Below are 15,950 nucleotides of genomic sequence, written 5' to 3'. Positions count from 1 at the left end.
ATAAATATACTTTTAAAGTAGTTTTAAAGTAAGATTTCCTCACTCCCTTTTTGCCTCTAATATAACCTTAGAAAGAGGTAAATCACTTTCACAGCAGCTTTGCTCAAAGACACAGTCGTAGTTGTTGCTAAAGAAGAACAGGGGATGATGCAGCTCTTTCTTAACCCAAAGTAGCTTCCAAAGCCACCAACGCCTGCAACCTTACAATCATAAACCACATTTTCATCACATTACATGACTTCTAGATTAAGCTATCCACTTTCCATTCAAGTGAACGAATTAGACGGCTCACGTTACGCTTACACTTAGGTGTAGTGACTCCCTCTACCCGGCTGCTCTCTATACATGGCACTGTGAACATGATCAGAGGCTGTCTGTACATCATGTCCTGTCCAACCTGTAGCTGTCAAAACCCAAATGTCACAGAGTTTAGCAGAAAAATAAATCAGAGAAGAATAGAAAAACAAAAATAGACCTATTGAACAAAAATAATGAAAAAGCCCAAAGACAATTTGTCATCAGTGATCATCTACATACAGGAGACAGGAAAACACGCATTTACTGTTGCGTATCACATCCCAATTTTTCTATCCATGATATACATCATCTATCATTTTGTCTGCCAGAGTCATGCATACTTGGTGCAAAAAATAATTGTTTTAGTTTTCCTTGAAGCAATGTAATTCGAACAGCACAGGCACAACTTCAGCGTTCTACTATTTAAAAAAACTATTTTAATAAAACCCAAAATGAATAGGCCCAAAATCCCACAAAGAAAATCTTATTTGGAACACGATAACCCAATCCAAATATTCTTTGAAAAATCAGGGGTCCACTGAACAGACTACTGGGAGAGCAATATTTCAAACCCAAACATGGCAATTAGGACTATGTTGCTCTGATGCATTTAGATGTTTTTCCACTGACCTCTGACATTTAAAACGTTGTACTGGTTGGCATGATGGGATGGCTACAGATATTACTTGAAACTCTCAAAGGCCATTTACTTCAATTCATCAAGGCCTTTCTCCATTTTTGATTCTTTGTTCACCTTTGAGACAAGAGAAGAAAAAAAAGTTTTCTTCAAGAATTCAAGGTAACATGGGATGAGTAATTGAAATGGTAAATTTATGGGTAAAGTGTTTCTTTAATTATCAACTAAATTCATTCATTCATTCAAGGGGAAAGGCAACGTTAACTTGTTTTTTTGAGGTGAACAATAAAGCTAAACAATCATGTAAAACAGGCATAATATCTTATTCTACTTTTCATTAGATACCGATTATGAAGCTTAAATGTTAATTTCATCCTCCATCTAAATGTATGAAATGAACAGTACAAAGTTTTCAGATTTTCATGGATGCTAAATCAATATCTGACTAATCGCAAAAGCAAACAGCATCCAACGTGTTTTTCCAGTTGTTTTTCTTTGCCCTCTCTTCAACTCTAACCTGTTTACCCAGATCACTGCAGCGCTTACATTTCAACCCTCAGAGCACATTAGGGAAGGTTTGCCAGCAGAGAGAGAGAGAGAAGTTCAGGCTATGTGTGTCACCCAGTGTGGATTCGTTAAGTGTGGTGGTGGTGGGGGTGGTATGGGTGTTCCTGTAAAACAGACTGCTGTGTCACACGGCTACATAGTCAGCATAGCTCTCTGTTTAGACGGCATGTCCCTCCTCCCACCTGCAGATCTCTGCTCCACTGGTATCAGCTGGAGCTGCTGAGTCAGAGCGGGATCTTTTCTGAACTTCCTAAACTCACAGCCCCAGATTGTGATGATGATGATGAGGAGCTGCTGTAAAGGTGTTAATATTCAATAAATCTTTACTTCTCTACATTAATAATGAGATATATGATAATTGTAAACAAAAAACGACTACCACAGCTGAGAGGACAGCAAGCTTCTGCACCTGCCACTGCTTCTATTTTGAAATCTAAAACTCCAGTATGCAAGATTCTGTGGTATTTATGGCCTGATATGATTACGTTTAACATTGTCTAGCTTACGTCATTATTAAATTTGCTTAAAATGTGCCTGCTCTCTACATTTCTATGCTTGCTTGCACATTATATATAAAACAATTCAACACTTTTCAATATGCATGTCTGATAATGATTGCATTGTATAACCAGAAGACTACTGAACCAGACTAACAAAACCAGATTAACTGCAAAGAAACATTTATTATCCATAAAAGTCACATGCAAGACTCAGCATTTCTAAAGGCCTGGCTACAACTGGGATACTTCTAGAAAAGTCATTTCAGAGTACATTACACATTTATAAATACATTTCACTAGTTTCTGGTTACAGGACAGTTAAATCATGTGGTCTGTTTTGAACAGTTACTGTGTTTTGGGGGTTTTCAGGGCAACATCCTCCATCCACAGATAACAACCTATAGATAGTGTTTAGTCTCATCAACAATACACTCACTTTTAATGACACCCAGTCATGACCTCGAGGCCGCAGGAAGTTGTATTTTTGATTTGGGTGTTGCAGTCTAATAACCAGGAAGCTCCAACTGATCTCAGGCTCCTTGAACGTTGCATGTTTCTGTTTGGGAACATTAAAGGTCGACTTCATCAGCGTTTTTTTTCTGGGTTTTTCCAATGGAAATGCCCACTCAAGCGTAAGCAACAAGCAGAAGCTAAGCAAAGTACAGCTGTTTGTTGGGGCTGCAGCAAAACATATTATGGCTAACTTTACATAGGACCACCTAAAAAGTGTAAGCTGTATTTAAAATATTTTTCACAGCTTTACCTTTCCATCAGACAGCCTTTTTCGATGGGGAACTGAAGCCGTTATATCACTCTCTTCAAAGCCACAAGACTTCTTTGACGAAAACAGTAATTTTACCTCGCAGAACGCTGGAGTTACTGGTTGACGGCTACCTCGATTGGTTAGTTACTGAGTGTTATTGTGTGACTTTCGGAACATGGCGTACATCACTTAGCTTTCGTGCCAGTATTCCTGTGTGCTTCTCCAAACTGGGAGCGTGCAGGCTGACATCTAAGATCCTATAGGTAATACACTATGGATTTGTACCGAAACCACAGAATTATATAAAAACGCATAAATAAATAATGGATCCACCCTTTAAGTATGCAAGGTGTTCCTGCTTGTTTTGGATCTCCTAACTTAACCCTCATGTCTCCATCCAAAATGCAGCTCAACATCTCCCAGTCTTTCTACGTGGGGCTCTGGAAATAGAAACTATTTTGCTGTCACAGCAAAAGCTTGGCATGGCCACAAGGTCATAATAGATAGCTGTGCCTTGTTGTGGGCTGCTATTATGCCTGATTAGTCGCAGGCGGCTAGCCAAAATAGCCCTGATAAAGCCGTGCTGAATGACAGGCAACTGACCTGAAAGAACCTGCTAACTATTTTAAAATGTTAATTTAGCTTTGATGAGTGAGCATCCTCCTCTCAGCCTCACTATCAGTCACAAAAGAGAAAAATTAGGAGAGTTACAATAATAAATATGATTTTATTTGTTAATGATAATTAAATAAAAGTTCTTTAGACCTCATGAAGCCTGCTTAAAGTTTTCCTCAATGAAGTCTATTGTGGGGGCATAAACATGGAGATAATTTGGTGATATTTTAACACATGAAGACCTGATAGATGTGATCTCTTGCAGGATTCCTAAAGGGCTGACTGGACCTGGAGCTGAATCACAATATGATGCTGCTTTGATGAACACCAGAGGGAAAAGACCATTTTAATGTCAAATAGCAACAATATGATCAGTTAACAGAGATCATGGGGAAATAAGACAGATTAAAGTGAATAAGTGAAAACAACCAAAATCTGCTGACTGTGCTGAAAACATGGTAAATATGCATAAATATGAAGAATACATGTATGAAAAGTAGTCTTCGTGAATGAACTTTAGCTAAGCTTAATTTCCTTTCATTCACAGTATAAGCTGCAAAATGAACCCTCTCTAAAACAAGCCAAGAAACACACACATACACACACGCACACACAGCAAGTGTTCTTATCCAAGGAGTAGCAATCACCACCATCAATTAGAGAGTAATATTCAGATCAAAACATTCAGTTATGAAAAGCTACTGACTGATGCCACTGACTGTGTGTAAGGACATGCGTAGGAGTTTTGGATATCAGGCTGTGGGTTCTCTGGAGGAAAGAGAATGAAGGGTGGCCACAGGTGGACCCCTGCTGTCAGATAGCGGGTCAGCATCAAACTTCAAACACAAGACTAGAGCTCCCACTAGTGGATAAGATGAGTAGAAACAATAGAAACATGTGTCAGGCTGTGTTATAATGAATTTACTGGGCCCTCTGACAGGATATTATATATTATATTGTATCTACTTGGGCTAAACTACTGTGGCTGGCCCCTCTGGCTTGATTAGGCATATTCATCTTGATGCAATGGCCATGGCCCACTCTGTAGTCCAGCCGTCATCACTGCTTATCTAGCTTACAAATAGTTACTAGTTATATCAGAAACTTTTTCACGCCATTCTCTGACCTAATGTACCTTTAAGACAATTAAAATGCATGCACGTCTTCTTTTGGCACGTTGAAATCATCCCCTGCATGTCTCTGCTGTGATGTCCTCATCCCGATGTCCAATGTCAGTCCACCTTCACATTTGAGCAACCTGTTGTCCCTCTTTGAAGGCAGTCTGCTCCATATTACGCTACTTATAAGCTGTTGTATTATAAACTCAGTGTCACTTCTTGCAGCATAAATGTGTTAGAGGAATGAAAGGGCATGTGTTGGGCATGTAAGCTAAAATTTCATAACATCATTTGCACCAAAATTTGAGGATGTTACCATAGAAAGGGGAGGTCTTAACTTCTGAGAAAACTGCACATTTAAAGCTCCACAAAAGGTAGAATTGATGTATGGCTTTTGAATTCATGGGGCTACTCAACGAATATTCATAGCACTTTGTCCACCGTTGTCACTTCTACAAACATATCCAGCTGTTATTCTTTACAGTTTGCAAATGTCCTTGTCGTGAAACGAAAATGTAGTGTTGTAAATCTTGACATTCAGCAATTAAGGTAATCACTTAGTATTTTAGTCGTTATATAGCCTACATTGATACTCAGTATGCAATCTTAATCATAAGTGCCCCAAAAGCATTTTGTTGTTTGGAGAGAGCAACAAGCTTTGCCTGATATCAGACTGAACTGTCACTGAGCTCGGAGGTTGGCGGGTTCTCAGGTCTGGAACATCTGAAACAGACAACAACAAGCTCGCTCTGACCATAGAACTGATAGCAGTGCTAATTGTATCATTCACCGTTGACACTGATTGTTAAGTTTCACTTTCTTTTCCTCAGAAAGGGAGTCGCCTCTCCCGTATCGTCCCGTCTGTCCTCTTAACGTCTGTTGGTCGCCACGTCTACATGCAGCGGTTATCATGCAGAAACAAACCGGAGAAAACCCCAGGTAATATATAGTTCATGTTAATGTTAAATAAGTTCATGTTAAAAACCCAGTTAATGTTTATCATGCAACGCTAAGTTACGCAGGTGAACTCAACGCTAGTTAAGTTTCACGAAGGGTGTCAGTTACAAAGAAAGACTGTAAAGTCATCCACTGTGTTGGAGACACAGGTCCCCAGCTTTGTAGACTTTATCTCATGCTTGCAGCAATACTGGGTGATATTTAAGAAACTGCATTTGTTAACTTAGTTAGCTTCAACTGGGTCAATACGATTATATAGGTGTACATCATGAAGGTGCTTCTTGGCACAAAAAGTTAATAATTTTTCTCCATGAGAAATCTCCATATTGTATCAGTCTTTGTAGAAAATAAAGCAAATTTTAATTCTGTATACTACTTATCTGAGCTATTGTTATGCTTTACTACTATAACTTATATCAAAAGCTGCACATTCAAAACAATGCCCATCAAAGAAACCTAAAGCTCTTTTTCAAAAATATAAAACCCTAAATATTCTTTTTACTATGATAAAGAATAGAAAACCTTTGGATATATTTGGCTTTTTTTTGTTGACAGGTGACTTCACAAAAGAGTCAATTATACAAGTAACAGTTAGTTATTCATTATTTTCTGTCAGTTGACTGGTTGCTTCATGGATTAATCATCTCTAAAATAAACTTAACACTAATAAAAAAGAGGCAGTTTGATGTGAAGTGGGGAGTGTGTATTGTCTTGTAGTCAAGAGACTTCACATGACTTCCTGAACTATCTCTGAGGTTGTGAAAAGGGACTCATGTCCTCCAGTAAAAGGCAGTTGAATGAGGAGTTTTGTATCAAAGACACCAGTCTTTCAGAGGACTAGAGAGCAAATGCAAAAGAGCCTTTGTCCCAGTTTTGTGACTAATTGGCAGACTTCCAATTTATGTTTGGCTTTTTTGGAGTAAGTATTTACTCTATGTCTCTATGTCAGTTTGATTCTTATTATAACACTTATATTGACTCATGTGTTTGCACATTTATAGGCTGTAATATAGTTTTGTAGTAGAAGTGTGCAAAGCCTCACCTTTGTTTGGTAATTTTTTGAGATGCATATGAATAAATTCGCTAACATGGTTGTATTAGTTAGCCTACAAAGTTGGTGTTGATGACCTGCCAGAATCCTGTAAAAATGTTTCATGCTGGTCATGGTTGACATAGTTTTAATTAGTTAATGTAGTAATAATAAAAATATAGAAATAGTTAGCCTACAGTTGATGGTGGAGGCATATGTAATTGCACAGCATTGGTTTACAAATTGTTAAAAGTAGATAAAGAACATTTCATTCCTTACAGACATTGTCATGCACTCTGAGGATTTTCAGTAAGAAAACCGGGTCCAGTCCTGTTTATCGACTTAAGTTATGGGTCAAAGGTTTCAGCTGCATTTTGTCTATTTCCATGTTTTATTTCTGTTGAGTTCTATTACAGATGTATTTCCATCATTAGTGCTTAACTCAAATTTCTTCTCAAAACTATTTGGGAAACTCACTTTGATTTATCTGTCTCAACAGCAGCCATTTTTAATCACATTTTAGGTCACATATATAGCATTTTAGGTGTAAGACCTTAACAAAGAACATTCAAGGTAATTTCAGCTTCTTTGCCTTTTTATGCACCTACTCTGATGCATGTTATTGTTTTCCTCATCAGCTTGCCTCGCTTTTCATTTGGAATCTCTGCTCCACCCCCATGTTTCAAAGTTTCATCTGCTCTGGCTAAACCTGCTATCGACAAGGTAGCGGGCACCAAAGATTCTTCCAGCATAGTTACAGATGTCAGTTCAACAGAGAGAAGGGAGAACACTCATTTGTTTACATTCCCAGGTAAGTTACTTAACAGTTCCATATAATGGTGTAACGGATCACTGATCGATCCGTGATCGGTTCAGATCACCCCTCACGGCACATTCCCCGAATATCAATGCAGTAGTGTGTTCACGTGATCGGAGCGTGTTAAAAGCATTTAACGGAGAAGCGTCAGAAGCCATTCATTTAAGTCATTTAAGTTGGGAGTTTGGGAGCATTTTGTCTTCCCTGTAACTTATGACGGGATGAGGGTCATGGACAAACCCGTTACGGTATGTAGGCGTTGTTTAAAGAGAAAGACAGACGACAACAGCCGACTGTGATGGCTCACTTCATCACGGAGGAGTGGGAGATTCATAGTCCGGTGCTGCAGACACCTGGGAGAGTCACACATCTGGTACAGGTGCTGACAGAAGCAGCAGAGTGGAAGCTAGAAAGGCCCAATAGCAATATCCCTGTCACCACAGAAAGGTCTACCCTCTCCCAAGACAATGCAGATATTCTCATCTTTTAAAAAAAAAAGTAAAGTTGTAGACCATTTCACAGTAATGGTAAACATTATTGCAGTGTATTTGAATGGCAAAACCTGACAGGAAGTAAACATAGACCCAAGTTGTTGCCGAGCAGTGCAGTTCAGTTGAAACGCTCTGGTCTGCTTTCTTCCTGTTTTGATGCTGTAGACACTGGCTGTTTTTTTCTTTCAATATTGATCAAAGGAAGAGGGTATCAACATACCTCATGTTGCACTTAAACTTAACAGAATTGAGTATTCTTGAATGTTTTATTTTTTATTTATTTATTTCATTTTGTTTCAAATTAGATATCTTCAATATTGTTGTTTTTATGCAAGATTATAGCTCAAAGTTCTTTGCTTTAAGTGTTCTTGAAGTTCTTTAATTAATAAATGGAAAACAAAGTTATATTTGTCCCCTCCCCTTTTCTTTGCTGATCCAAAAAATTAGCCGAACCGTGACTCAAGAACCGTGATCGAACCGAACAGTGAGGTTTGTGATCCGTTGCACCCCTAAGAAAACTGTCAAAGACCAGCACTGCCATTGAATATGTAGGCTACTCTTGTAATTTTCCTCCATTGTTTGAATGCATTTTAAAAAAAATAGTAGACTCAGTGGAGATAGTCTCAAACAATAAATGCCTTTTCCAAAACCCTTTATGCAATTAACAAAATCACATGTTATGGTGTCTAAAAAAATATCCTCAAAACAAAGAAAAACTGCCTTTGTTTCAGCAATGTGCTTCAAATTGCAAATGCACACATCTACGTCTAACCGCTGTATGTCCTACTGTCTCTACGTCCAGTACAGTAGGTCACCACCCTGTGGTGTGTCACTACATGTGGCCTCATATTTGTCTGTATTCAGTGTCTACTCTTGTGTTAAATCTTGTGCAGACTTTGTATGAATAGATGTTGTTGTATCTGGAAATATCTGGATGTGACTTTTCAATTAAATTCAATTTATTTTTGTATAGCCCAAAATCACAAATTTGCCTCAGAGGGCTTTACAATCTGTACACATACGACATCCTCTGTCCCAGGACCCTCACATCGGAACAGGAAAAACTCCCCCAAAAAACCCTTTAACGGGGAGAAAAGAGGAAGAGACCTTAGGGAGAGCAACAGGGGAGGGATCCCTCTCTCAGGATGGACAGAAGTGCAATAGATGTCATTTGTACAGAATGAACAGCATAACAGTTACAACACATTGAATGCATATGACAGGACCACAGCTGGAGGCCAGACCAGGGTCCAGGTATAACCAGGATCCACGGAAACCTGCGAGGCGAGAAAGCACAAAGACTCCGGTGAAGAAGCAAAGTCAGTAATGGACATTAATGGTATCGGTAATAATGTTTAAATAAAAAAAATAAAAAAAAGGAGGTAGTAGCAGTAGGTGTCAGCAGGGCCATGGCAGGAGAAAGGACCAGGGTCCAGATATAACCATGATCCATGGAAACCCGCATTTATCCACAAAATTAGAAAAAATACATTGAAATAACAAATTCAAGGTACATTTTGATAGATTTATTTTCATGTATTTCACTCCTCAGAAGAGATGAAAACTTGCAAACAGAATATTTGATTCAACCTTATCTTCTCCTCAGCAGCTCAACCAAATTTGGAATCTCAATGGAGAGACATGGAGTGGACAGAAGAGTGAGTAAAAAAAAAAAAAAAAAAAAAAATGGCATTCAAGTCAAGTTTGCAACGATTTTAATCACTAGCAGTCAAATTAATATATTTCCCTTCATTTAAAGTGAAAAGTAAACCTATTTTAAACACTATCAATATATTACCTTTATTCCTTTCAACTCATTCAGATAAAAACACTCTTCCCATGCCTTTATTCAAATTTATGCAAATGATGCTGAACATCAAGTATCTTAAATCATAATCTAGGCAAAAGACGAGCCTGATGAAGACCGTCAGCTCCTACAAACCAAGCAGTGGCGAGGTGTCTCAGGTTCTCCTTCTGGGTCCGGTCGGTTCTGGAAAGTCCAGCTTCATCAGTTCAGTCCAATCGGTCTTTAATGGAAGAGTCACCAACCGAGCCATGGTGGGCTCCTCCTCGACCAGCTTCACCAAGAAGGTACAAGTAGAGCAGTAACATGGAACTGAGAGAATTCACTAAAATAATTGACATTTATTTTGAGGGTGGAGACCAAATGAGCTGAAAGACCAATTTAAGTTTATTTGTAAATCATGCAAAATCTATTAAATTTGAAGACATCTGAACTCAATATGTACTTTCACGCTCAAGTCAATGTTAAATGCTGAATGATAACATAAAATAAAATATAAATATATGAAAATATAGATACCGACAAACAAGACATACACACATAAAGAGCAACATTAAAGCAACACTGAACCAGAATGTTTCAAGTGTGTTCATCAGAAGACCGTATTGGTGCAAACCTCCAATCAGCAGGTCTGTAGTGGCCATTTGTCATATAAAACAAAATAAAACAAATAATAATCAAACGCCACTGATGCACCATGATTGGTAACTTACGCAGGCAGGAAAGAGTAGATTGTCCATGCAGGCTTCCGATTTTCTTATTTATTTGGTAAATTAAACAAAACAAGCAAACAAACAAAAAGAACAAAGCAACTCCTGTCTCACGCTGTCGCTCCTGTGCTGTGCTGGTAAAAAACTACAGGCCCACCCCGGTGCATGCTGGTCCTATCTACCTACTCCTATATACAGGTGCTGGTCATATAGAATATCATCAAAAAGTTGATTTATTTCACTAATTCCATTCAAAAAGTGAAACTTGTCTATTATATTCATTCATTACACACAGACTGATATATTTCAAATGTTTATTTCTTTTAATTTTGATGATTATAACTGACAACTAAGGAAAATCCCAAATTCAGTATCTCAGAAAATTAGAATATTGTGAAAAGGTTCAATATTGAAGACACCTGGTGCCACACTCTAATCAGCTAATTAACTCAAAACACCTGCAAAGGCCTTTAAATGGTCTCTCAGTCTAGGTCTGTAGGCTACACAATCATGGGGAGGACTGCTGACTTTACAGTTGTCCAAAAGACGACCATTGACACCTTGCACAAGGAGGGCAAGACACAAAAGGTCATTGCAAAAGAGGCTGGCTGTTCACAGAGCTCTGTGTCCAAGCACATTAAAAGAGAGGCGAAGGGAAGGGAAGGAAAAGATGTGGTAGAAAAAAGTGTACAAGCAATAGGGATAACCGCACCCTGGTGAGGATTGTGAAACAAAATCGATTCAGAAATGTGGGGGAGATTCAGAAAGAGTGGACTGCAGCTGGAGTCAGTGCTTCAAGAACCACTACGCACAGACGTATGCAAGACATGGGTTTCAGCTGTCGCATTCCTTGTGTCAAGCCACTCTTGAACAACAGACAGCGTCAGAAGTGTCTCGCCTGGGCTAAAGACAAAAAGGACTGGACTGCTGCTGAGTGGTCCAAAGTTAGGTTCTCTGATGAAAGTAAATTTTGCATTTCCTTTGGAAATCAGGGTCCCAGAGTCTGGAGGAAGAGAGGAGAGACACACAATCCACGTTGCTTGAGGTCCAGTGTAAAGTTTCCACAGTCAGTGATGGTTTGGGGTGCCATGTCATCTGCTGGTGTTGGTCCACTGTGTTTTCTGAGGTTCAAGGTCAACGCAGCCGTATACCAGGAAGTTTCAGAGCACTTCATGCTTCCTGCTGCTGACCAACTTTATGGAGATGCAGATTTCATTTTCCAACAGGACTTGGCACCTGCACACAGTGCCAAAGCAACCAGTACCTGGTTTAAGGACCATGGTATCCCTGTTCTTAATTGGCCAGCAAACTCGCCTGACCTTAACCCCATAGAAAATCTATGGGGTATTGTGAAGAGGATGATGTGAAATGCCAGACCCAACAATGCAGAAGAGCTGATGGCCACTATCAGAGCAACCTGGGCTCTCATAACACCTGAGCAGTGCCACAGACTGATCGACTCCATGCCACGCCGCATTGCTGCAGTAATTCAGGCAAAAGGAGCCCCAACTAAGTATTGAGTGCTGTACATGCTCATACTTTTCATGTTCATACTTTTCAGTTGGCCAAGATTTCTAAAAATCCTTTCTTTGTATTGGTCTTAAGTAATATTCTAATTTTCTGAGATATTGAATTTGGGATTTTCCTTAGTTGTCAGTTATAATCATCAAAATTAAAAGAAATAAACATTTGAAATATATCAGTCTGTGTGTAATGAATGAATATAATAGACAAGTTTCACTTTTTGAATGGAATTAGTGAAATAAATCAACTTTTTGATATTCTAATTATATGACCAGCACCTGTATTTGCTTCCACCTTTTCCTGATGTGTAGATCACTTTGATCAAATAGCCCTGGTGGCATGATTGGTTTGGCCTTTAACATTAGAATGTGGTTTGGTGTGAGAGCTTTGAGGTCATCTGAGTCATCTGAGACTTTTGTGATGGGTCTGTCATTCAGAATTGCTTCAACCTCACAGAAAATGGTCTGGAGCCCTTCATCATCCAAAATTTGCTGTTGAAGAACTGAGATGACAACACCTTTCACTGAACGAATCAGGCGCTCCCAGATGCCACCTTGATGGGAAGCTGCTGATGTGTTAAAGTTCCATTTTATGCCATCCTGGACCAAAGCCCTTTGAATTTTGCCATGATTCAGAACAGCCAGACTTTCCTTCAGCTCTCGGTTAGCTCCAACAAAGTTTGTGCCATTATCAGACCTGATAGCGGAAACTGCACCTCTTCTACAAATTAACCTCCTTACTGCATTTATACAGGAGTCTGTGTCCAGTGTATATGCCACCCAAAACTAAGTACTTAAACAACAAAACATAATATAACTAAACAAATTACTATTAAAGAGAAAAAACAATCTTAATATATCAAACAATCAATCTAATCTAAATAAGCAAACATCTAGCATAATTAAACAATACTACTTATTAATTAAACAACAAAATACTAATATCAAATAAATAGCTCCAACAGGTCTGTTGCCATGGTTTAGGCGTCCATCCCATTAACTTTTTTTGTGTGCGTGTCAGCTGCAGTCCTTCAACATCCATGGTCAGAATGGAGAGGATCCTACTAGACTGGTATTGTGCGACATGGTGGGCCTTGGAGGTGGAGAGATGACCGGACTGACCCTCCATGACATCATGTCCGTCATTAAAGGTCATGCACCTGAGGGACACAAGGTAAGCAGGGTCGGTATTGGATGGATTGCCATGAAATTTGGTACAGACATTCATGTTCCCCTGAGGATGAATTGTAAGAGCTTTAGTGATCCTCTTACTTTTCATCTAGCACCATCATTAGGTCAGAATCAGTTTAGTGTTAATTGCTAACACTTAACATGAGTTGTGTTGCTCTTCATTTCTCTCTCTCAGTTTAGCCCAGATCAGCCAGTGAGGTCAGAGACTGTGGGCTATGTGAAGAGGCCAAGCCTCAAAGACAAGATCCATTGTGTGGCCTTTGTGGTGGACGCCTCTAAAATCCTGACCTACCCTAAAGGCCTCAGCACCACCTTCCAGCAGCTCCGGGAGCACATCAGTGACCTGGGTAAGAAAAAGAAAAACAAGCGGTTAAACACAGACATTTTCATGAACAGATTGAAGTTCCTTGTCAGACAAAATGGTTTGACTTTGGTTTCAACAAAGTGCAAAAACAGTACATTGTCAGTTTTTACCTTAATTTAGTTTTTATTTGTTAGAATTTGTTCATGATTTACACATTTACTCCATATTGCACAAAGATTTCACAGACCTGTTTATTTTTGTTGGATTTTGCTGTGGTTAGAACTGCAGAAGGGCATAACAACTTTGGCTTTAAAACCTTTAGAAATCAACTGAACGCAAAAACTGTTGAAATCTTGAGTAATGTATTTCTCTGAAATGTAACAATTACAAGCTGTTTTATTGCAATGAAACCTTACTGAAAGCCTTGTATTCTGTCTGTTAGGTGTTCACCAGGTGGCTCTGCTGACCCACATTGACAAGATTTGTTCAGAAACGGACAAAGATCTCACCCAGGTTTACAAGAGCCACATCATTCGGGACATGGTAGGTTGAAATAGACCTTATGCAGTTTGAGAAGTGTTCATGTATTGTAATTTAACTCTCCAGACCCAGAGACATTTCCTCTAAATTTTCTGTAAATGAGAAATGGAAATGCACTAACCACCTGACCATTAATGTATTGTATAATACAGACACTAAGGTTGTCATTTAGTCAACATGCCTTATGAACATGCCTGTGAGGACACAATGCTGAATATGTAACTTACAATGTATTTTGTAAATTACTTATAACGAAGATTCAGTTTTGATAATGTATTACCAGAGTGTCATGTAACCTTTTAATCTCACTGGGTCCACTTCTCTCTGTGGTCTACAATTTGGATAAGAAGTAAACAGGCTATTAAAATAATGTTTACAATAAACAAGTGAAGTAGTCAATCTCAATATAAAATGACCAACCAACAAAGGCTTAAAAACAGTCAGTAACTATCTGAACAGTTCATGTGTAGACTGTATTTTATTTTATTTTATTTTTCAATGCTTACATTTTCAAAAATGAGGAACTACAGGCAGATCCTTTTTTTTCAAACCACATGAGATGAGATGATCATTTGACATTTTTGTTTGTTTGCAGATGGGTAAAGCTGCAGCTCTGTTGGGTATGTCCACCTCCTACATCATCCCGGTGAGGAACTACTCATCAGAGCTGGACCTGGATGTGAACACTGATGTGCTTCTGCTTAGTGCTGTCGACCACATCCTGCAGTATGCTGACCTGTATTTCCAGGACAATACACCCCAAAACACAGGGCCAAAGATAGACTAAAACATTCATTTCTTTCTAAAAATATTGAAAAGGTCTTCACTCACATTTAATTAATCGTTAAATCACATCAGTTAAAAAGCAACCTCAGGGATAAGGGGTTTTGTGTACAGGATTTGATCCTTTTTAAATATCAAAGCTACAGTTAAATCTCATGAAATGTTACACATAGTGGCTTCAAACTACCTTGTAAACCTTTACTCTCTTATTATGTCTTTTACAAAATTCTAATGGAAATAACGTTATAATTGAGAATAAAATCAGAACTTTGATATCTTATTTGTAAGCGTAAACTATTCTCTTTATCTCAGTGGGCAGTGAGCCTCATGTAAGAACCATTCATACAAACAGAAGTGTTTTTGAGTGGCAGTTTGCTCACACTTTATTTTGCTTTATGTAGAAATGAAATTTAAAAGTGGTCTGAACCTGTCCTACGATGTTTGCGTTTCTCCAAAGGGGGGAGATACCAAAATCAACTAATTATCTTCAAATCAATATTATCTTCACAATTGCATCATCGGCATGGCTGGGCAATTGGCTGTGAGGTTCAACAGCTTTATTTTAGATTGTATGATTTTCTCTCACTCTGAAAGCTGCCTCTTGGTCTTTACTAGTCCCTTATTATTCACATTAATATAATGTGCAGTATAGGAGGCACTCATCAGACTCAAATGAGTTACTTATTTCTGAGAGTTTAGTGGATGTAATTTGAAACACTTCTAACAAGCCTCACAAACAGTTTTAGTATAAGAATACAATATATGACAGCATTTGTACCTAAACTAGCAGCTGAGTTCATGGTAAATTTGTTTTGAGTTGAAAGGAGGAGCTAAACTGAGAACACTTCAAAACTTTTACTTCATGTTCAAAGACAAACTTAAGTTTTAATTTGAAGACAAAATTATTTCAGTCTAGTCCAGTTTCATTTCTGCCAGCTGTGGGCAATTGCACATGACCAGTCTGGCAGACTTCCTGTATGAACATACATCTACAGTAACTACTGTGAAAGCTGGTCACCTTCCTCAGCTATCTAGAAGACAACTTGGTAAGGAATGATTAGAAGAATATTAATGTATTATTATACATATAATTAAAGGTTTCATATTTGGCCTAACTTTAATCTAAAGTTAGTCAGTGAGACTTTTAATGCTTTAATATTTTCTGTGACTGAAGGTGTGGCAAGGTTGTTTTGTAGATCAAGTTTACTTTTGTAGAACAAACTATTATGTAGCCACGGGTACTGTGTTATTGTTAAAGTTGGAATATAGTTTTTTGAGAGTTTGTCTAGATTAATACCCATCC

The 15,950-nt window shown here is 38.4% G+C and overlaps 1 protein-coding gene across 4 annotated transcripts; it reads left to right on the top strand.

The window, feature by feature from the left end:
* The first annotated feature begins 5,317 nt into the window (after positions 1–5,317).
* On the top strand, positions 5,318–14,927 carry ifi44g (interferon induced protein 44g). 4 transcript variants are annotated; one of them, XM_068734843.1, is made up of 9 exons: positions 5,318–5,436; positions 7,123–7,295; positions 9,016–9,111; positions 9,402–9,450; positions 9,694–9,883; positions 12,851–13,003; positions 13,196–13,367; positions 13,767–13,867; positions 14,460–14,927. In XM_068734843.1, the coding sequence occupies exons 1-9, from the start codon at positions 5,408–5,410 to the stop codon at positions 14,649–14,651; spliced, it is 1,155 nt and encodes a 384-aa protein (XP_068590944.1). In that variant the 5' UTR covers positions 5,318–5,407; the 3' UTR covers positions 14,652–14,927. The 4 variants fall into 4 exon arrangements, with proteins under 4 accessions (XP_068590944.1, XP_068590943.1, XP_068590946.1 ...); XM_068734842.1 differs by having other exon boundaries at positions 9,399–9,450; XM_068734845.1 differs by lacking the exon at positions 9,016–9,111.
* Positions 14,928–15,950: the final 1,023 nt, after the last annotated feature.

The sequence above is a fragment of the Cebidichthys violaceus genome, unplaced genomic scaffold (assembly GCF_023349555.1).
Source record: "Cebidichthys violaceus isolate CVI_PGR_0920_01 unplaced genomic scaffold, fCebVio1.0.p SCAF_68, whole genome shotgun sequence".
Taxonomy (NCBI): domain Eukaryota; kingdom Metazoa; phylum Chordata; class Actinopteri; order Perciformes; family Stichaeidae; genus Cebidichthys; species Cebidichthys violaceus.
The sequence above is the reverse complement of the archived record's forward strand: the minus strand, read 5'-3'. Positions and strand labels throughout refer to the sequence as shown.

What these genes read in the sequence shown, in the direction of transcription:
- ifi44g (XM_068734842.1), top strand. Translation starts at nt 5,408, where the DNA reads ATGCAGAAACAAACCGGAGAAAACCCCAG. An exon ending in ATGCACCTGAGGGACACAAG is followed by an intron (nt 13,004 to 13,195) that starts GTAAGCAGGGTC and finishes TCTCTCTCTCAG; the next exon opens with TTTAGCCCAGATCAGCCAGT. An exon ending in GGAGCACATCAGTGACCTGG is followed by an intron (nt 13,368 to 13,766) that starts GTAAGAAAAAGA and finishes TCTGTCTGTTAG; the next exon opens with GTGTTCACCAGGTGGCTCTG.